Source organism: Opisthocomus hoazin, chromosome 1 (assembly GCF_030867145.1).
Source record: "Opisthocomus hoazin isolate bOpiHoa1 chromosome 1, bOpiHoa1.hap1, whole genome shotgun sequence".
NCBI classification, from domain to species: Eukaryota; Metazoa; Chordata; class Aves; order Opisthocomiformes; family Opisthocomidae; genus Opisthocomus; species Opisthocomus hoazin.
In genome coordinates this window covers 65,707,835-65,730,061 of record NC_134414.1, presented here as the reverse complement: position 1 = coordinate 65,730,061, position 22,227 = coordinate 65,707,835, and the positions used below count along the sequence as shown (strand labels likewise).

Sequence of the window (22,227 nt, the reverse complement as noted above, 5' to 3'; positions counted from 1 at the left end):
TTTACTATATAAATTTGGGTGCTGTGTGGTTTAACTCAACAGGGTATCTTCTACTGCCTCAAACACTAATACCAGCTTTCACACTGCAGCCCCCAGTATTCCTGTGAGATTTAAGGCTGCAGTTTAAAAAGCCGACAGACTTTGCCCCGAGCTTTTTATATATTCAGTTAGGAATATGCACATAAAATCCTCTCCGTTTATTAAAAAAATCCCACCAAAACACCCCGACCCCACCCCACCCCCAAACCAACAAATACCCCCCAGAACTACCCAGACACTCAAATTCTTTGTTTTGAAAACGTTTTTTCATTTCTATCAACCTAAAAGGCACCCTGTGGCTGTTTTGAGTAGTAGCATGCCAAGTTTCCTTTCTGCTGCTGCTGCTATAATACAAAAGGCAGCCCTAAGTAGAAAGGGACAATAATTCAGAACAGAATCTCCCTCTCCTGGGTTAGGAGGTCATGCTTCCTGTTGGTATTTCTTCCTGGATTAAATAATTTTGAGTTGCTTTAGAATTGTTCTATGATGCACAACTTCAGAGATTTACAGCATGGTGGTCCACCAGGTGTAACTAACAGACTACTCTGGCAATTTTTAGGTTTTATAGCCACTTAAAAATGCAGGTTAAGGAACAGACGTTTAAATAATGCAATTTCTGAAATTAATTTATTTAACAAATTCAAAAAACATGCTCTAAAGTACTTCCAGAATGATCAATTTATCAAAATACACATTACATTGATGAAGTTAAACTGTGATTTTGGATTGTTAAAAAATAGTTTCAAAACAAAAAAACTATGGAAAATGTTTATCACGCTTTTTATTTTTTTTCCTTTTTTTACCACCCCTCCCATCCCCGCATGATCCAAACACACTGTTCCAGCAGAAAGAGATTCCCACTGAGGGTATGGTCTCTGCAAGTCTTATGCGGAAAACTCCCTTTGAAAGACTGCACCAGGAAATAAACCGAGCTATAGCATTTAACAGGCTGTTTGAAGACACAAACAGCACCGAAAACCGCCTTCGTGGAGACAGAAGCCTCTGATGTACCAGCAGATAAGTCAGACTACAGAAAAAACAATGGATCCTTTCCACCTTAAACAGAAAAGTTCAAGGTATCATCTTTGTAAAAACCCCAAACATAAGGACAACAAGAACTTGAATTCACTTCTTGAGAAGCACCAGGCAAAATCACAAGAAATCACAAGGTAACAGCTTTTTGTGGAAATAAAACACACCATAACTCTTTCTCCTTCTTTGGAAGAGGGAAAAAAAAATAATCATAATATTCTATTCTATGGAAACAAACCTGTCTTTACTTTTTTCCATACAAATATATCACCACTGAACCTGTCTTCTTGTGAAGATAAAACATTATACCTATGCATCAGGAAATGTTAAGAGCTAACAGCAGGCCTGGGAGATGAAGAAGAATTAAATTTTTCACGTTGTGCAGAAAACAGAAGGTAAAATAAATACATTACTCTGTACCTGGTGTGGATAGGCATCTCCTGAACCCATCTGTCTTTTGTTCTGGTCAAAAATAATCCACAGCTGACTATCAAATTCAGATTCGTACAACAATTCACAAAGAAGTGGACAGCTTGGAGTTACTTCTCCACTCTTAGGCTATTAAAAGAAAGGTCAAAACACTTAATCCACTACTGAATAAAACAAGTATAATCCTTACACACGTATTCAAAAGGATAACTGAACTAAAGCGCATTTCAAGCAACAGTAGCTCCTAAAGAGAACCAAATCAGAATTTGGACTGTAGAGAGTCTAAAGTGTGAATCTAGACCTTGTTTCTGACAGAAAGCTAGTTAAAGTTAAAATCTAGTTTTAGAAAATATGCTGTAATATTAGCAACTTTAAAAAAAACAACCACCCATAACCTTACCTGATGGAAGTTATAGGTCAAAATCATCTCATAAAGTTGACGATTATTTGGTAAAATATCTCTGGAGCCCAAAGGTTTTATTTTTGCACTCACTGGTCTGCAGTTAAACAACAAAAAACAACAGAAGGTACCCTTAAGAAACACATATCCTCTATCAAAATTTGTCTTGCTTAAGCAGAAGCATATCCTGAAGTACAACTGAATTCAGCACATGCAACAATATTTCTTAAGATATTGTACCTATCCAGGCAGCATAAATTCCTCAGTTAAAATGAATGTCAGTTCAAAAACAGGGTTTAGTGACATTACAGACACTGCCAAAAAAAGAAGCCAATAGAACTTAGCAAGCATGCTCTAAATCCTCAAAATTAAATGCCATTTTGGAAAAAAAAAAAAACACGTGGTGGGGGTGGGGAACCCAACAGACTTCAGGATCAGGAAAAAAAAAAAAATCAGGTTACTTTACAACTCTAGTATCCGTGCTGCAATCAGCACTTTTATTCATAGACTGAAAGATTAATGGCACAATAATTAGAGACAGAAGAAACAGCTGATAATTGTTTGTTACAGACGGTTATATCAGAAGAGAACCTGTAAGAGGCTTTACAGAGTAGTAACACAGAAGAACGTTAACATATACTATGTGGTGTATGTTAACTCAGACAGAATTAGGACAAATTATTGTTCAGAGCAGCACAAACTTTAGACCTTAAGCATCAAAGCATATAGGCTAAATAATAATGACATCGAAAAATCAGAGCTTCGGAAACAAAGAATAGCAGAATGAGCGTGGCCTGGATTTATTTAAATTTACATTTCATTCATTCATTCTGACAACCTTTAATTACATGGTAAAGATTTTTCTGTAAGATTCTGTCAGCTCTTTCATTGTTGAGTGCACAGACTGGTCACCCAGTAAAATATCTGTGCCGAGTCAGTCCACAGGTACATTTACTGCAGGTTTCCTAGTCTGGCAGACAGCAGGTAGACTGCTGACAGAAGACTTGAGAACAGAGTAATACCACACATGATACATCTCCCTAATACTCATTCTGCCTCTAAGCACTTGAAACTCAAAAGACCAAGTGAGAAGCCATTCAGGTCTTTTTTCCCTCTGTTATTACTTCAGTCAAGAGACACTATTCATGCCTTAATTTAAATACATAAATATTTCTCATTATAAGGTAAGAGGATCTCTATTTTACAATCCAAAAATGAGGCAAAGATGTATTAGGGGACTGTTTTATTTCCTCACTTATGGCATATCAAATTGGGCATTTCCGAATCAAACATTAGGTGGCATGTCCATTAACCAATAAACGCCTCGCGACCTCAATTCCAGCTACAATTCCAGGTATCCAAAAGCCCCAGACAAAGCGCAAGGTCTCCACTCAGAGGCTCAAATAATGGAAAACTTTGGATTACTGACCACTGTGAACTTGTCTGGCCCAAGTCTTAAAAGTAGTGCTTAAACTGTATGGCATTTCTTTTTCCTCCTGAAGCAACCAATTTTAGTAATTGCTGCACTGGTTGGGAATTTTCCAGCAAAGCTTTTCCTCCAAATCAGCGTGTGTCAAACTGACAAGATAAATACAACTTTCCACACAAAATTCTGCACCAGACCCTACAAAAACACTTCCAAATGACCAAGAGAGAGAAGACAGTCTCTCCAAGTCAAAGTTGGGCAGGCTCTGAAGCAGCTGCTTAAAGAAACCCCAAAACATCAAACAGTAGCACCAAATTACTACAGTTTCTTTTAGACATTAAAGTGCCTTTTACCTCTAAGTGTCTCCTTTGAAAGCAACAGAATATTTTCGTACAAGTTTGTGTTTTTTTTTTTTTTTTTTTAACTAGCTTAAGGAAAACATTTGCATGGAAAAAGTCATCATAATTCTCAAATTTTGTTGAAGTTAAAAGAAATCAAAAAAGAGAATGCTGAGAGATTTTATTAATCGATGCTTCCAAACCTGCTTAAATTTTGACAAGAATATTGTTGTTATCCTAAATTCCACTGTTAACTTGTTACTGTTTTGACTAACATGAACAGTATTCCCACTTTTCCAACAGAGTTCCCCAGAAACTCTACCTGAGTGTCTGAACCCAGCTTTTCAGATTTATGCATGGAGCAATATCTTCATACTTCAACAGGGACTGAACATCAAATCGTACGATGCCTTCTGAAGCATGCTAAAGAAAGAGTATATAACAATTATAAGTTTGTGCACTTACAACGTCAGATGTGGACCATCTGATATGTCCCCTCAAAAATACAATGCAAGCTGTATTTCTTTATAGTATAAGAAGTTATACTACGCGAGTCTGAAAGTGTCACAAGCTTAATTCTATTTTACAACAGCAGGTATATTGGGACTTACAGAACTTTAGCAATTGGAGCTAAAGTCTTATTTACATTTTTCCCCTGCTTAATATTTTAAGTACTTTCTACAGAACTGTAAAAGTCACACTTCGGGTAGGGCTGGGTTTTGTTTGTGCATTTGTGACAATTTCCTTTGAATATGTAATTCAATGAATACAAGTATTATTCATCTAGAATATTAAAACAAGTATTTTATGGTCCTTCTTCTTAAGATTATTATTACAGAACAGTTTAAATTTGCAAAAAAAGAATACTACATACACAGGCTAGTGATGGGAAAAATAATTTGAAAACCTTTTTTCTAGCAGTATCCTATGACAAAGTCACTAGTATATTAGCACTATTAAAATTTACGTTATTAATGTTACAGATGCTCAAGAAGGAAGGGCAAAACTGTTTGTATTCTCTAATTATTCAGTTGATGTAATCCTGCTGGCATGGGGGGAGCTGCTGTGCACACCACCACCATCACCAGCTCCTTTTCCTGCTCTGCTGGTTCAAGACCTGGTACTTAGCACAATGCACCCACTCTTTCTTCCCCTCAGTTTCTTCAGCTCTTAGAACCTGAATACGTCCAAATTCACCTGTAGGACAGCTATACTTTGCTCCGGCCCTTAGCTGAAAAAAAAGGGAGGAGCCAGGATAAATTAGCATGGTGCTGCTTCATGTAGGTATTGACATCTTAGCTCTCAAAGAGAGCCCTCTCCTGACGGAGACAGTCAAGCCAAGACAGGTTGCACAGGACAGCAAACAACACAAGAGCAAGACAGTACTGTAAATATTATGGTACTAATGTTTTTAGCAGCTTTTTCAATCCTTTAGTATCACAGAGCCTTAGGAGTCACGACACTGCCCGTCCACCTTGGCTTCAACTGCCCTAAATGATGAATTTCAAGCCAATTAACACATCTCAATAAAACACTGAACTGAAAATAAATTTTAATGACATTTTATTCTGGAAATGTTATTCAGAGTATTGTCTTTTAGCAAGCGCAGCCTAGATACTGAAGTTCAAGAACTGTGGTCCCAGCAAAGTTTATTCACACAAACACTTGCTAGTGTAAGTGTAGTAACAATTTCAGCCTTTTAGTATGTCCTTTCTATTGGTGTTGGGTTTGGTGGTTTTTTTTTTTTCTTTATTTCCCCCCCCTACCGATTTATAGTCAAAAGCCATAGAAAAAGTCATAAATAGTGGTAATTGGCATTTCTATGGGACTAAACTCCTATTTTTAAGAGCAAACATGAACATCTCACATATAAAGATACTTTTAGTCTTTCTAAATACAGGCAAGAATGAACGAAAGCTTTTTTCATTCCGAGATACCATAGGACTTCAGAATAATTCAAAAGAAACACTCTGGAAAACATACCATGTTTAGCTGAGGAGTAGCACACAGTACACCATGGAAAGAAATTGTGTAATTAATGCTAACATCGCTAAGGCTTGCCCACCACCGAGCAACACAAAATTCAATGGTTTTTCCAGCCTAGGGAACAAAAGCACAAAGTTACACTCAAGCTCCCATCTTCCCTTTCTATTCACCCTAGCCTCCCTCATCCCAAGCAAAAAAAACAGTATAGCTTAAAAATACTCTGTTATGTCCAATTTACTCCAATTGTATAGGTTTGTACAGTATCAAGTAAGACATTACACTTGGTCCAGAAAACACAAGACAGCTCCAACAAAATAGTATGACTGACGACATCAAAACTAGGCAAACAGGTTAATTCATAGCTGAGTTTAGTATGTGTGCCCTAGAAAATGTCTACCCTAGGAGGGCCACAAAAATGATCAGAGGGCTGGAACACCTCTCCTATGAGGAAAGGCTGAGAGAATCGGGACTGTTCAGCCTGAAGAGAAGGCTCCAAGGAGACCCTGTAAGCAGCCTTCCAGTACCTGAAGGGGCCTACAAGAAAGCTGGAGAGGGATTTTTTTTACAAGAAAATGTAGTGATAGGACAAGCGGTAATGGCTTCAAGGTGAAAGAGGGTAGATTTAGGTTAAATATAAGAAAAAAATTCTTCATGATGAGGATGGTGAGGCACTGGTGAGGCCCAGAGCAGCTGTCGATTCCCCCTCCCTGGAAGTGTTCAAGGCCAGGTTGGCCAGGGGCAATGGGCACAAACTGAAGCACAGGAAGTTCTGTCTGAACATGAGGAAGAACTTCTTCCCTCTGAGGGTGACAGAGCACTGGAACAGGCTGCCCAGGGAGGTTGTGGAGACTCCTTCTCTGGAGATATTCAAGACCCGCCTGGACAAGGTCCTGTGCAGCCTGCTGTAGGTGACCCTGCTTTGGCAGGAGGGTTGGGCTAGATGACCCACAGAGGTCCCTTCCAACCCTGAACAATCTGTGATTCTGTGACGGGGCTTTGAGCAACCTGGTCTAGTGGAAGATGTCCCTGCCCATGGCAGGGGGGCTGGAACTACATGATCTTTAAGGTCCCTTCCAACCAAAACCATTCTATGATTCTGTGAAAATGTGCATCAGAAAAAGAGATCCCACCCTCTAAACAAGATTACATGATGCTTGGGAGGTTTGGGGTTTTTTTGTGTTTTTTTTAACTAACATGATAAAATTGACATGTCAGTGGGACAAACTTAGCTTAGGGTCCCCCGCCTGACATTTTCACAGAGGGTAAGAGACAGAAAAGCACAGAGATCATAACCACTCTTAGGCTCTAGAGCTATACAACTAATTTCAGCAAGGCACGGGACAAACTTAAGAAGTGGACTCTATCATCCACAATCTTGAACTGTTAGCTGCACCCCCTGATTCTGTTTTGGACCCCTGAGCTAGCATTATTCAAGCTAAGCCTGCTATATCTAAGCAGTATGAATGTAAGCCAGTCAGTTATCACCTGGCTTCAATACCGGGATGTCCCAGATTACCACATTAAGCTCTAAAGGCAAAATATGCTGAACTACATCTATCCAAAAAATCACAGCCTCTCTTTGAAAGGAAACAAACTGGTTTGTATTAACAAGTACCAATAAATTGAAGAGATTAACATGCATTACAAGTGCATTACCAAATAATTAAGAAACACTAGCAAGCTATTAGAGATCTTTTCAAAACTGAAAACCAGATGCGTTCACTACTGTAACAAACATATGATTTTGAGAGTTTGGGGTTTTTCTTTTGAAAAAAATCCAGAAGGAGTTATGTTACTCTGCACTGACATATTATGTTCTCTCTCTTCCCCCACACCACCCTAAGGTAACTTACTAAGACAGGAAATGCTTCAGTCACTGATCCTTTTTCTGGTAAGGATAAAAATTTGTAGAATTCATGACTTCTATACGCTTTTTGTTTCACTAGCTGAACAGCATGAAGCACAAATTTGGCAGTCACATCAGCTGAACATGAACATACTGTCACCTCTAGATTAAAGAAAAAAATTAAGTTTAGTTTCAAGAGCCAAGAATTTTAGAAGGAAAGCAGATATACACCAGAAAAACAACAGTTTCACAAGTAATTTGTAATTTAAGAAGATACGCAGCACCCCAAGTGGCTCCACATGTGAATAATGCTTATATATCAGGTATTTACAAAGATCGTTTCAGATTAAAGAAAACTACCTAAGTTCAGAGATCAGTTAAGAGAAACATCACTCAACTAAATGATGAAAATTAATCAGATAGTACAGATATATAATCTGAACAGGACAGACCGCTGCTGAATTCCAAATTAAGAGTCTTACCACTAACTTCAGTCTAAATGAAAGACTCTTGAAAGTCTTAGTCATCTCGGGCAGGAAGAAGATAAAAACCCCACTTTTTTCCTCCTTGCAGAATTATGAGCTACTTGCCCATTGTGAAAATCACATTTTCTTCATGTAAGACATCTTTCGACACTACATCCATACACTTTAAAAACTAGGCAAACCTCAGACAGTAATATTTTTCCATAAACATGGGATAATCCTCCAGTTATGGGCAATCACTTCAGATTGTATTTGCTGGTTTCTAGAAGACTGAGAATCAGGATTCTACTATACCAGAAACCATGAGAGAACTCAAAATCACTCCTCTAAGAGCCTGAAATCAGACAAATATTTTACATATTCATGGATCAAATCCTTCAGTTCTTATTCAGGCAGAACTCAAAATGATTTCAAAACAACTTCATCAAGTGTGACAGATGTGATTTTAAAAATTTAATCAATGTGGTAATTTTCCTCACCAGCCCACGTAGCTCCCTGTGGAACATCAATGAAGTGTCTTCGGATTTGACCAGGTTTAAAATGAACATCTGTATATGTCAGGTCATAGCTTGATGATTCATCTACTCTGTATGTCAAAAAGAAGAAACAAACAGTAATCAAACGAGCCGTGAAGCCATTTCCCCCCCCCCAAGTATTTCTAAATGCAAAAATACTCTCAAAAAAAAGTGCACGAGGACATTTAGTCCTCAGCACCAATTATTTTAATCTGTACTAGTACAGAATCTGACAGCACAATGTATCTAAAAGATTTAAAACACCAGCTCCACCATATTCTGTAGACACCCTCCCCGCCTCCCTGAAGTTACTGTGCTTAAACATAAGTATGAAAGAACCCTAGTTTTCAGGTGATCTGCTTTTCCTGGCTGAGTGACTTTCCACTAAAGTGAGCTAAGGTATGTAAGAAGTAATATTCCTATGAGTGACTTAGAGAAAAGTTATACTTCTTTCTCAGGGCAGATTGTCCGCGGAAGAAGTTTAAGAAGATGCTCTCCTTCCTTTTCAACATCACAGAAGTCATATGTTTAAACTAATGATGGGCACAACACCAACTCTCTAAATTTGCGGTCATGATGGAAGCTTGTCTCAATCTTCACCTGTCAGATAATGCCCTCTGCCTTTACGTACTCTAGTCCACCAGTCAGAAATGAAAAAACAAATTCCAGTTGACCTACAACTATGAGTAAATTGATTGATACTTTGGTCAACAAGCCAGAAATCATATGTATTCTGATGGACGAGGAAGCTGCTGCCACTGTGGCTAAGCCCACCAAAACACACTGCCTTCTGGCTGCCAGGACCAGAACTAGAAAAAAGCCACTGCTGTGTAAGTCTGCAGCGAGAATTTTTCCAGATCTCTGCTCCCTTATTAATGTTAGTAGTAAGTTCAAGAACTCCCAGAGAAAGAACGTGGTAAAATAAATGACAACAAGTGGGTACAGAAAAACTAAATTGAACTTAAAAACTCATATAAAGCCTGGGTTTACTGACCTTGCTGGTATAACAACCGTTATTGGAACTCTGAACAGAGGGCCTGCATTAGGCATTGCTGTATCATATCCACACACCTAACAAAATGAAATACAGCCACTTATAATCTTTGGGCAAAATTTAGTTATAGAAGACAATATTAAACTTAAACAAGCTGACAAGTACTTTGAATCTTTGTAGTTATCACTGAGAAAAACAGATCTTCATTTGACCACTGTCACCCTAGAAACAGTAAAACAGCAACATTCACAAAAAATTAAAAAAATTAGTTTTCACACTTATTTCAGTCTTTCCCCAGAAGTTTTCAACCCACATTTGATAATCCCTACATCAAAAGCTCAACCTAGTTCCAACTCAGAATTTGTCCTGAACAGCCTTATTATTTTATTTCAGCTGTTTTTGTTTGTGCTAGTTTCAGCTGAGATAGAATTAATTTTCCTCCCAGTAGCCAGTGTGTTTTGGATTTAGTAGAAGCATCTTGATAACACTGACGTTTCTAGTTGTTGCTATGATATCAAGGACTTTTTCCCAGTTTCTCATATTCAGTTAGTGAGCAGGTGTGCAGGAGCTGGGAGGGAGCACAGCCAGACAGCTAGCCCAAGCTGGCCAGTGGCAATATTCCATACCATAAATGTCATGCTCAGTATTTGAACAGGGTTGGCCGGAGGGCAGGACACTATCTTTCTGTCTCATTTCCATGAGTTCGAACCCTCTCTTGTCCAGAGCTCCAACTTTTTGGGGAATCTAGTGAAATTCTTTGTTGTAATATTAAATTTGTTGAAATTCATCACTGTTGTATTCAAAATATTTTAGTCCTTGTTTTCCAGGATTATGTTTGAGAACACAGTTTGATTTCAAACTGTGAAATCAAACACAGGGGGTTGGACTAGATGACCTCTAGGGGTCCCTTCCAACCCAAAACTTTCTATGATTCTATGATTCACTGGGCACGTGAAGGACAACCAGGGGATCAGGCCCAGCCAGCATGGGTTCATGAAAGACAGGTCCTACTTGACCAACCTGATCTCCTTCTATGACCAGGTGACCTGCCTAGTGGATGAAGGTAAGGCTGTGGATGTCATCTACCTGGACTTTAGTAAAGTCTTTGACACTGTTCCCCCACAGCATCCTCCTGGAGAAACTAGATGCCCATGGTTTGGATGGGTGTGCTCTTCACTGGATAAAGAACTGGCTGAATGGCCAAGCACAGAGAGTGGTGGTGAAGGGAGTGAAATCCAGTGGGCGGCCGGTCACAAGTGGTGTTCCCCAGGGCTCAGTTTTGGATCTGGTCTTGTTTAACATCTTTATCAATGATCTGGATGAGGGGATTGAGGGCCCCCTCACTAAGTTTGCAGATGACACCAAGTTGGGTGGGAGTGTTGATCTGCTCGAGGGTAGGAAGGCTCCACAGAGGGATCTGGACAGCCTGGAGCGATGGGCCGAGGTCAACTGTATGAGGTTCAACCAGACCAAAGGCCGGGTCCTGCACCTCAGTCACAACAACCCCACGCAATGCTACAGGCTTGGGGAGGAGTGGCTGGAAAGCTGCCTCGCAGAAAAAGACCTTGGGGTGCTGGTCAACAGGCAGCTGAACAGGAGCCAGCAGTGTGCCCAGGTGGCCAAGAAGGCCAACGGCATCCTGGCTTGTACCAGGAATGGTGTGGCCAGCAGGAGCAGGGAGGTGATCGTGCCCCTGTACTTGGCACTTGTGAGGCCGCAACTCGAGTAGTGTGTTCAGTTTTGGGCCCCTCACTACAAGAAAGACACTGAGGTGCTGGAGCGTGTCCAGAGAAGGGCAACAAGGCTGGTGAGGGGTCTAGAGAACAAGTCATACGAGGAGCAATTGAAGGAACTGGGACTGTTTAGTCTGGAGAAGAGGAGGCTGAGGGGGTCCTTATTGCTCTCTACAACTACCTGAAAGGAGGTTGTAGTGAGGCAGGGGTTGGTCTGTTCTCCCAAGTAACTAGCGACAGGACAAGAGGCAATGGCCTCAAGTTGCATCAGGGGAGGTTTAGATTGGATATTAGGAAAAATTTCTTTACTGAAAGAGTGGTCAGGCATTGGAACAGGCTGCCCAGGGAGATGGTTGAGTCCCCATCCCTGGAGGTGTTTCAAAAACATGTAGATGTGGCACTTCAGGATATGGCTTAACAGGCATGGTGGTGTTGGGTGGATGGTTGGACTCGATCTTAGAGGTCTTTTCCAACTTACGATTCTATGATTTACCATGCCTTTCATGGCCAAGCTTTAAATACTGTATCTGAAAATTTGTTCCATCATCACTTTGCTAAAATGTTCACAGTGGTACCATAGAAGACTTGCAACTCTAAGCATCTTAAGCAGGTCACTTCTAAAAAGCAATCTGGTATCATCTTCATTGTGATCAACTACAATGCAATGAAAACATTTCAATGTTAATACAAGGTTTGGGATGAGGATGGAGAGAGCTGGAGAATATTTTTTGTTGGCAAGTTTCTTTTGCAGGAGTAAAAAGAGGATGGTTAGGAGAGAAAACGAGAAATTTAATTGTTTTCATGTTAAATTTATCCAAATCCGAATATAGCTGCTCAAAGTCAGGAAAATGCTTCTTCTGTACACAGCCATTACCACACATTTTTCTCCTTCACCTTCTAAAACGGGATGAGGTAAAGGTAAGGAAACAACAAAATAGGGTGCATCACTGTATCCAAGCAACTACTCAAGGCAAAGCAAAATCTTGGGTCCGTATAAGACTGCATAGAAACACCACAAAAGCTAGGCCAGCCCTTAATCCACCACAGAAAGAGAAATATTTAAGACCTCAAAAACAAATCTCTGTCCTCAGTAATACAGGACTGAGCCAAACAGTCACAGGTGAAAATACATCCAGAGGAAAAAAAACTTAATGAATGGTTATTTGGTTTATATTTGCTATATGCTTTTGTTTTTTAAACGCAGACACTCAAAGTCCCACTAGCATCCCAATAGCATAACCACTGCTGGACCCTGGATTCAGCCTGCATAGTGAAAAGGGGTGTAGCAGTATTTTCTGCTCCATACAGCACACAACTTTTATTTCCTTAAAAATTACTTCTATAAAAATTGATAGAAACCACACGAAAAGGAAAGGGCACAAAATCCTTCTTAGAACACAAATACTTCAATACCTCTGTATAATGTAGTCCTTCTCTCAGGCCACGTGGATCCACACGAATATTTATGTGTCGACACTGGTTCATAAGCTCTAAATGACTAGGACACTGGACCCACGGCGCATTTGAAGTTAAAGCTAAATGAAGCTGGAGAGATATTCTTTCAGTGTTTTCTGTCAAGAAACAAATGTAAAAAACAGTTCAGTAACACAAACATGCTCATATTCTGCTATAACACAGTATTTGCCATTAAAACAAACACATGAATAAAATGCAATAGGAACCAATTCCTTAGGGCCCCTGGATGTCACACGACAGTGTTCTATATTATGTCTTTTAACTTGAGAAAAGCAGAATAGCAGCAGTGTACAGTAAAATAAAGGTTGTACCCAGCTTTGAACTTCCCCCCCCCCCCCCCCCCGAAAGAGTCAAATCTGACAAAGTCAAAGGTAGGCCAGTAAGCAACACTTCAGTTACCCACAACATAGTCTGGAAGCAGGTATAAACTTTCTTGTATAGACACAAAGTCTTGCCTAATGCAGAAAAATACAATAAAAAGCAATTGCACTTATTCTGAAGGTTACACTAATTACCAAATTACATTATAGAGCAACACAAGTGCAAGGTAAAGTCTATTAAAAAATTACTACGTCAATCTAGTCTGACTTTGCAAGCACTCAATTTAGCCGACATCACACAGTAGCTTCCATGTCAAAAAAGCTATTGGTTAAAGCACAGCTTCCAGAAAAACATCCAAGCCTAGTTGAAATGTTTTAGTGATTAACACCCAGCCTTCTCCTGCTCTATAGAGTAATAACACTTTGAAAAAAAACTTCCACGTTTTCACTTCATTTAATTTTCAAACATTTCATTACATCTTTGTTAAGAGCATTCCATTATCAGATGTAATTCCCTCATAGGTACACGAGAAGCAATAAAAACTCAGAGAACTTCAACAGACAGACTGAGCAGATCAGTCTCCCTTAACCTCTTACTACAGTTTCTCAACCTTGTTGGTTGTTGACTGGTTCTCAGTCTTGTTGAAGACATGAGACAGCACAGAAATGACAACTGGACAGGTACTAAGGAAACAACATCATACTACGAGCCAGTCATCTGTTAAAATATCTAACTATGTTTTCAGATTGTTTGCTTCCTGCAGAAGAGTCTATCACATAATTATTTCATTTCTCTGTCATATGATAAATATAAAAAGCACCGATTGCAATGTAACCTGTCAAACAACTAAGTTACTCTGAGTCAGTAACCTGTCCTAATTCATACCCTTTCTGCCCCTAAATAAACTCACCTCTGTCACATGCCAAGCTTCTTGGGGATCACCGGTTTTAGGAAAGGAATTAATCTCTGTAACAAGCTCTCACATGGATCCTTTTTTGCATACAATGTAATTCAGTCTCTTAGTAAATTCCAATTTGTATTTAATAAAGCAAAGCAGAGCAAAATGCTTTATGGAGAAAAGATGTCAAACCTTCTTTTGATTTGCACGAGCTACTTTTACCCTGTTAGTATGTTACTAAACTGCATCAATTCCTGTATTGCTTTTAGATATACTCACGTTTATCCATTATTAGATACTGAATGGATGTCTAGTTTGCTAAACTAAGATTTTTCTCAGGTTGATGAAACTTTAAAGTTCAAATCTAGAGTTTATAGTCTTCAAATTACTGAGAAACTAATTTCTGGGCAAGTTCTTTCATCGTTAAAAACAGTAATCATTCTTTGTCAGGAGTTATCTACAACAAAAACCCTGAAGTTCTACAATTTCATAAAACATTAGGGATATTTCATTCTTTTTCCGTATTCTTCCCTGGCCCCACAAGTTCGCTTTTAATTACTTCAGAACGAAGGAGAGATGCATTTTTTCAGTGAGAGGAAGGATGAAACAACAGACTCCCCCAACACATGGAAGGACTGCAGATATAAGTCTGAGGTTAGAATGGAAAAGTTTTTAGCTGCATGCCTTCATTTACCATGAAACTCAGAGTTACACTCACTCCTTTTATGGTACAGATTCCTATCACGTCTCGTTATCACAGCTTCTTTGTTTAAAGATTACACTTTACACACACACACACACACACGCCCCCCGCACATAAAAGCTCTTTCCTACCTGTATTCTCAGGAAAGACAGGTTCTATGCCAACCCCGTGATCAGAAGGTGCAGTTATCTGGGCAGGGTCTCTGAGGTAGATTCCACGGTTGCTGCCAACAGTAACCGTAAAGCCTATGTTACTGGTGAATGATGAATTCTGAATGAGGTAGTCATAGGCTTTATCAACCTGTTAGAAAGAACACATTCTAAATTAACAAATTTCAACTTAACAGTCATTTATACATATTATCTTCAATATGAATATGAAGCAAGCACAGCAACAAACAGTGAAGTAACTCACATGCAACCCGAGCCATACTGATTGTGCCTTACACTATACTCAGTGTAGAATATAAGGCAACATTTTTGTCTGCAACAGCCACATAGAGCACAGAAATTCAGTAACATTAAAAAAAAGACAAATGTTCTTTACTATATATCCATCGAAAGATGCCTAACTAAGTTTCCAGAGATGACTTCAAAGACAAAGAGAACTTCAAAGGCCCAGACCTACTGTACTAATTTAGGTGCCTTTCTCTTATGTGGAGGAACACTAGCAGAGCATTTAAACATTTTATACAAGAAGTTGAGCAGTTCAAAAGAGACAAGCACTATGGGATGTCCATGTCAGTTTTATATATTGATATGAAAGTAGAAAAATCAGGTCATGAAATCCAGCCCTGAATTTAAGTAAATGAGCTGTCACAGTAAATTCAGATGACAAGCTCACCTTTTTGTTTTAAGAAGACAACCTTCTGTCTCACTTCCTATTCTATTGACTTCAAAAATCTTACTTTCTCTTCTACCTCACAGTTAGCTACCTTCATTGGTGGAGATTAGGGCAGTCTCCTTTGAGACAAGTGGACATACAGCAGCCTCCGTCTCCAAAATCGGAATTTTAATGGCATGTTGTAACATGCGCTTTAATCACACACTACTAAATCATAAGAAATGACCGGTACATTTAATTTTTCTGTGGCAACGTTTTTTATTTGATATGGCTACCATCATTGTTGCCTTCTATATCAAACTCAGCGTTACAGATGTGCTGAGCGTACATTACCTACTAGGTTCTAGTGTCTCCAGAATGAGTCTAGGGCTAAGCATTTAACGTCTAGCATCTTTTAAGATGAAAGAAAAATCTCAGCACCTCTGTTTGGCTAGGATGGGAGTGACTGTAGGCAAAATACAGCAGCAGCTCTTTAAGAACCGAAGCTTATGCATAGGGAGACTGTCATTCACTATGCCTTCATCATACAAAAGATCACATCACAGATTTCCAAGCTACTTAGAAGTCCACAGGGTATAAACAACACTCAGACTTTTCTGTGCAGGCCCAGAGCAAAGTCATCGCACAACTGCAGCTGTACAGCTTTGTGAACCAGCGTGGGTATCTCTGTATTTTCACTGCCCAGAACTTACAGTTCCAGCTTTTGCCTACACAGAACAAGTTCAGCTCTGAGAATAGCATAAAGACATTTTTGGACAGTAGGACAGAATTCAGGCATCAAAACCCACGTGTGGGTGAAGAAAACCCCACATTCCATTTTTACATCCACATACCTTTTTGACCAGTCTAAGAATGTGTCTAGTTAACACATTTACTCTACAGTAGCTACATGCTGAAAGAAACGTCTCATTTCTCCTCCCCTCCTACTACATTCCCTTCTTTTCCCTCAATCGGATCTCTGAATCAAGTAGCATGGGAGCAAACTGAGTGAGCTTATCTAGAAAGTTGCTCTTTTTTTGTGGGTTAGTTTTCCACTGGCAGTTATTTATATTATGTTGGGTTTTTTGCTAGCAAGTACCTGAATAATACCATGTCCTTGTGCAAATACTTCTATGTTTTCAGCTTTCACTGCAGTATTTTCTAAAGCTCTTCTGACAGAATGAACAGTGTAATGAATATCATTAGCTTTGAGTCCTGAAATTAAAAATAAGGGTATTACTGGATACAACAAAAAATTTGAAAGTTACAGCAATTTTTTTTTTTTAGAGAGGAAAGTATCTCATCACTTTTAGACTACTCATCTATATTTTAACATTGTAGAACAATTACCTGACAATACTAATGCAATGCCTCCACATGCATTGGGAGAAGACATGGATGTGCCATTCATGAGTTGGGTTCCTCGCAGAGTCCAGTTTGGAACAGAAGCAATAGCACCTCCTGGGGCACTGATACTTACTCCAAGGGCTCCATCAGTGCTAGGGTTAAAACAGAATGGTTGAAAAACAAATACCTTTTTCTGCACATTTTATCTTGAAGGTATTCGTGCACTTCAATCTTAGCTTTAGGGAACATTCACAAGTATACTACTCCTCTAAATCTATTAACCCATTAAACCCAAGAAAAAACATGACACTAAGTAGCAATTTAAAATGTCACATTAATCATCAGCTATGCCTGTTTTACAGTGAAAGCTTTCTGAACTTTCACTCCTCCTTCAATACTCTTCACCAGGCTCCAGTTTAGTCAACAACGTATCTTCTGAGATTTGAACTAGAAAATGCATGCAAACAAAGCTATTAAACACCTCAATAAATAAGTTACTATTCTACATAGCCTATTTAACCACTATTATTTTTAAATAAAAATAATAAAAGGGACAGGAAGACCAGAAAATATCCAAAATCCAGATCTCTAATTTTGCCTATTGCCACTTCACTACCAGGTCAAATTCTGAATTACAATACAGAACCTCAGACAAGGAGAACAAGGGGAGAAGACAAAAAAAGGAATGGCAAGAGGTGGATCAGGACCACCTGGGCCTAAGTCACCCTTCTTCCTTGCCCAAGCATATTTAAGAACAGATCAAGTACCTATAGTACAGTTAAAGCAGCATCTAGTTTTCAACTATATGAGGCAGATATACTCTATCTTTCTTGCTCTGCATAAATAAAAATTCCATCACTTGAATAACGACAGCACTGTTTCTGAGCTATGAAGTTCTGTGGAGTGGGAAGGTATTTTAGGGTATTTATATCCCGCACTAACAGCTTCATATGTCTAAAATCTGTCTCAGAGTACTCTCAGTATGATACTGTCATGTAACATTTGGACGTATTTTATGACAGCCCTACATAAACAGCAGGTTCTGTATCACGACACTTCTGCCCAAGCAGTGCACAGCGTACCTGCCTGAGAGTCTCTACTGCGTACTCGGACAGACCGATCCCCTACCCCCAGCCTGCTCGAGCAAAGCTTTAGGAACTCTCCAGTCACCGCCGCGTTGCACCCTACGCAAGGGGAATCCTCCTTTGGCCAGTCTCAGGCCTTTCAGCTGACATATGCTCATTCTGACTATTTTACAATGCAAAGTGACAAAGCACACAAAATGTAATTTTTATATGTATTTGCGTGTGTGTGTGTATGTATATCAATATTAATTACAAATCTTTCTCCCTTTCTCAACTGAAGGCAGAGACCACATTTCTCTTCTCCCTACATGAAAGGTTCTTGGAACAATACACTTGCCTGTAAATATAAAAACACCATGACAGCTAACTTTAAAGACCAATGCATAGCATTTGCTATGTAACCAGCACATAAACCAAGGACCAACCTCAAGCTACATCTTTTATTTTTCCCTTCACCCAATACTATTGTAGGCTAAACTACAAAAGACAGTATACAGTCACTCCACGACTCACAAGAACAATTCCACAGGCAAGAACTCAGGAAGAGACGCTACCTTTTTTTTCTTCTTTTGGCTACCACATTACGATCAAATGCTTCCAAGACATGAAATAAAACTGAAGTTTCCATTGCCCCTGAATTTTCTTTTATAGACCTTTGAGATAATTTTCTATAACGTGAGGCAGAAACGCATTTTCTTCTACCTACTCACCTCTACTGGACTCAAGCAAAACCCTTGAGTAAGTTGTGCCGTCACAGCAACGCCACTGAAGCCAGAAGTAACACTGCTGCAGTAACAGCATTTCTTATAATCCTCAACACTAACAGAACAATTAACTTCACCACACTGACTTAATGAAACGAATACTACGGAAAAAATCCTCTGAAAAAATAAACTCCAGAAAAGGAACAAATTTCCAAACAACTTTTCAACAACTTTTATCATTGCTGAATAGTTTTGCACTCATCAAATACACTTTTCTGAAACATAGAGGTTGTGCTGAGACAGTTCAATGGTCTTCCCCCTCCCCCAGGAGTTCTAGAGCCTGACCTACAAAGGCCTTCCAAGAACAGCAGGCTACCTACACTTGTCCCATGGGAAAGAACTACTTTTCCTCTGGTATTAATGACCATTTTTGAGATTTTGAATTACATAATCTGAACCCCAAATTAATAAATTTGTTCTTTTAGTATAACCTACCTAGGCCCTCTAGATGACCAAGTATATTGATTTGCTGGCAGCTTTTCTCTTAAAGAGTATTCAGCAACCATCATGTCGGGTGATACATAGGCACCAACACCTGTAAAAAACATTCAAGCATTTTAGACGTACAATGAATTTTTATTAAAAGCAAAAATAAAATATTCCTGTTTTAAATTCGTTATGAGAAGAATTTTTGCTTGACACATAAAAATGGAAACACACACTTTCCATCTCACTAAATCCTGATATTTTTACAAAGCAAGTGTAAAGCAGCATGCCATATAGTAACAATGCTGATGGTCATACTGTATAATATTAAAACATTACATAAACTTCAAAGTTTCTTTTTTGTTCAACTGGAGTACAATGTATTTGCCTTCTACATTTCTTTCACAACAGATCACTTTTACACGTCTCCACTCTCTCCCGCACCCCTTTGGCTGTGTTTACACTGGTACAAACCACAACCACCACACCTCGAAGCAATGGATGTGAACTGGTTCACCTTCACGTGGCACACAGCTACACCACCTGGAGCAGATGGCCACATCCACACAGTTCAAACACTGTGATGAGACAGTCATCACTTTCCTGTATATCAGTTCAAAGTGCCCAGAGCACACAAATGACTACATCAAAGCCTGCTGAAGCCGTATTTTTAAAACACGGTGTCAAGGACGAACATTGCATCCGCACAATGTACCTGTTCTAAAGTGTACACTCCATTTGCTTTATGGCACAAGCACTGTCAGGATGGTAGAAAACTACCATACCAAGCTGACAAACAAATCTGGCAAGGTCCATGTCCATACTGCCTGTGTGAACTAAGCCAGCCTGTTGACTGTAATTTGCTTTGCTCTCAAAACAAAAAAAAAAAAACCACCACCCCATCTGGTTCACTCCAGATGGAGGACAAGGAGCAAGCTACTTTGTGTGCAGAGTGAACGATCACCTAGAGTGATACAACACGTAAGCTGAACTGACAGAGTAGAGGCACCGTAAGAGCAAAGCCAATGTAGATCTGAAAAGAGCTTGTTAGCTCCAGTTCCAACCCCCAGTCTCAGCAGTGGAGTAACTGCAGATTAACTTTCAGAAAGTAATCAGCTTTAATTCTACTAGCTGTCCTGAAATAGTGTTTTCAAGTCTACCCATTAGTCTCCTTGCATGAGAATTCTGAGATTTAACAAGCACCTTGTGTAACGCAGTAATGCACCATCAGAGGACTTATATAAAAATTTAGACTAGGGAAGTTACCCCCAAATGCTAGATGTTCTGCTAAGTCATATACCTCAGTCTCTCAGTGAAATATCAAAACCACACACTAGTCCACCATAAAAACCCATTCCTATGCCAATAATAGACTTGCACAGAAGTGGCACTGCAGCTGAAAGAATTCTTCACCTAGAAGGACCTGTCTAGGCCACATCATGGGATTATTTTGTATCCAAATTCAAAAGCTTCATTTCAGTACAAATAGAAATCAGAGTATCAGATAAAGCCAGCTGATCTAAAACTGTGGTTCTGACAATTCAGAATGCATTACAAGACCTTCCAGAAGATTAATCAGAATCCAACTTGCTTATATTTTTTACAAGTTGCATTTACAAGCAATTAATGGTCTTAGTGGAGCACTTAGATGGTTATAGTAAAAAAAATTATCTTGGAATCTTCAAATAGGCCAGACCACAAAGATTTCTTTTACAAATATTATACAAAGCCACATCAAATCGAGACCATCCGCCTCCTACCTATATCTTCTACATAACCAAGGTCTTGAATTGCACCAAGATAACCATTAAATTTTTATACCTAAGCATACAGCAAGTGCCTTCCTCAGAATTATTCCTGTAGTCCAGTAGTCTTTGATATTTTTTTAGATTTAGTTTAGCAGTCAACCAGTGATCTCAAACATGTAACACAAGCACAAAGCTTGAAAAGACAGAAGCCGAATACTGTCAACATTTTTTTTCAAAACAAATTATTTACCTATTACACTAGATGTAGTTCCACCAGGACATCCTACTGTAGAAAGGCAAGGGCCATTATTTCCTGCACTTGAAACATAGATTACGTTGTGTTTCCACACTGCTTCATTAATTACTTCACAAATTCTCCTGATGTAAGAGGAAAAAAAAAAATTCATTTAATCAACAATATTGCTTTATTCCCATAGAGCAAGTGTCCTATTTCTAGTAGAATCCCTGTGCCAGTCACAGAACAAGAAATATTATGCAGCCTGCTTCCCTAGCAGAGGCGGTTCCAGAACAGAAGCTGACCACAACAAGTAGCTTATTTTTAAAAACAAAAGAAACAGTTATGTAGCAATATCAGGTCTTCAAAAAAACCCCAGAATATGTGGTGTTCCAACTACAAAAGGTCTTTGCTATTCTAACATATTCTTTGTATTATAAATCAATAGCACTTTCAATAGGTTTACTTAACTTTCAAAGATAAATAAAAACATTAACTGCAACAGATCACTGTACATGAATCATTTGGGCCTGGACAATTCATTCCTAGTGACTGTTCATTTACACAATGCTCAACAAATGTAATTCCACTTCTGTGATATTAAAATGCTTTAACTAACCACAGTAGTACTCACCCAGAATTTGGCCAATGTGTTGCCTCTCCATAGCTATAGTTGACAAGATCACATTTGTATTTTATTGCTTCTATCATCTAATAAAGTAAAAACAAAAGCAAAATAGACATTAGTCATAGAGCAAGAACGACAAAAACCATCTGCTTAAACCGACCTGCTACAGATCTAAGAAAAATGGCTAAATTTTTTTTGACTACAAAAGCAAATAATTTAATGTACTTCAATCAGTTAAGTGGTATTTTCCCAGTGAACAAACAGAATAAAAAAAAAAAAAACAAAAAAAAACACACTCCGTGAACAGGCTTATTCCTGCCATGTCCCAAGCTATCAATTAAGACATTATCCTAAGAGAAAACTGCAGACATCATTAGTACTATCTCAAACGTCTGCCCTCAAAAGCATAGAACTCTCATTTCCTGTGCAATTTGGTTAAATTCCAAAAAGTGACAAAAACATTACTGTACATCTTCATGGTGCTATAGTAAGATATTCTATGGGACACAAATATAATTTTCTATTTTCAGTTCCTTTTCTTGTGTAAAATT

The 22,227-nt window shown here is 38.9% G+C and overlaps 1 protein-coding gene across 4 annotated transcripts in view; it reads right to left on the bottom strand.

Annotated features, from left to right (window-relative positions):
- TPP2 (tripeptidyl peptidase 2) overlaps window positions 1–22,227 on the bottom strand; it is a 59,358-nt gene that overhangs the window by 25,350 nt on the left and 11,781 nt on the right. For all 4 annotated transcript variants that reach the window (XM_075424388.1, XM_075424396.1, XM_075424400.1 and 1 more), the window contains exons 8-21: window positions 21,683–21,759; window positions 21,064–21,191; window positions 19,075–19,174; window positions 16,794–16,942; window positions 16,543–16,658; window positions 14,753–14,921; window positions 12,637–12,794; window positions 9,491–9,567; window positions 8,461–8,567; window positions 7,504–7,658; window positions 5,648–5,764; window positions 3,987–4,087; window positions 1,901–1,997; window positions 1,492–1,629 (exon numbers count right to left, since the gene is read on the bottom strand). In XM_075424388.1, coding sequence (XP_075280503.1) covers window positions 1,492–1,629; window positions 1,901–1,997; window positions 3,987–4,087; window positions 5,648–5,764; window positions 7,504–7,658; window positions 8,461–8,567; window positions 9,491–9,567; window positions 12,637–12,794; window positions 14,753–14,921; window positions 16,543–16,658; window positions 16,794–16,942; window positions 19,075–19,174; window positions 21,064–21,191; window positions 21,683–21,759 — 1,689 coding nt within the window. The remainder of the gene's footprint in view (window positions 1–1,491; window positions 1,630–1,900; window positions 1,998–3,986; window positions 4,088–5,647; window positions 5,765–7,503; window positions 7,659–8,460; window positions 8,568–9,490; window positions 9,568–12,636; window positions 12,795–14,752; window positions 14,922–16,542; window positions 16,659–16,793; window positions 16,943–19,074; window positions 19,175–21,063; window positions 21,192–21,682; window positions 21,760–22,227) is intronic.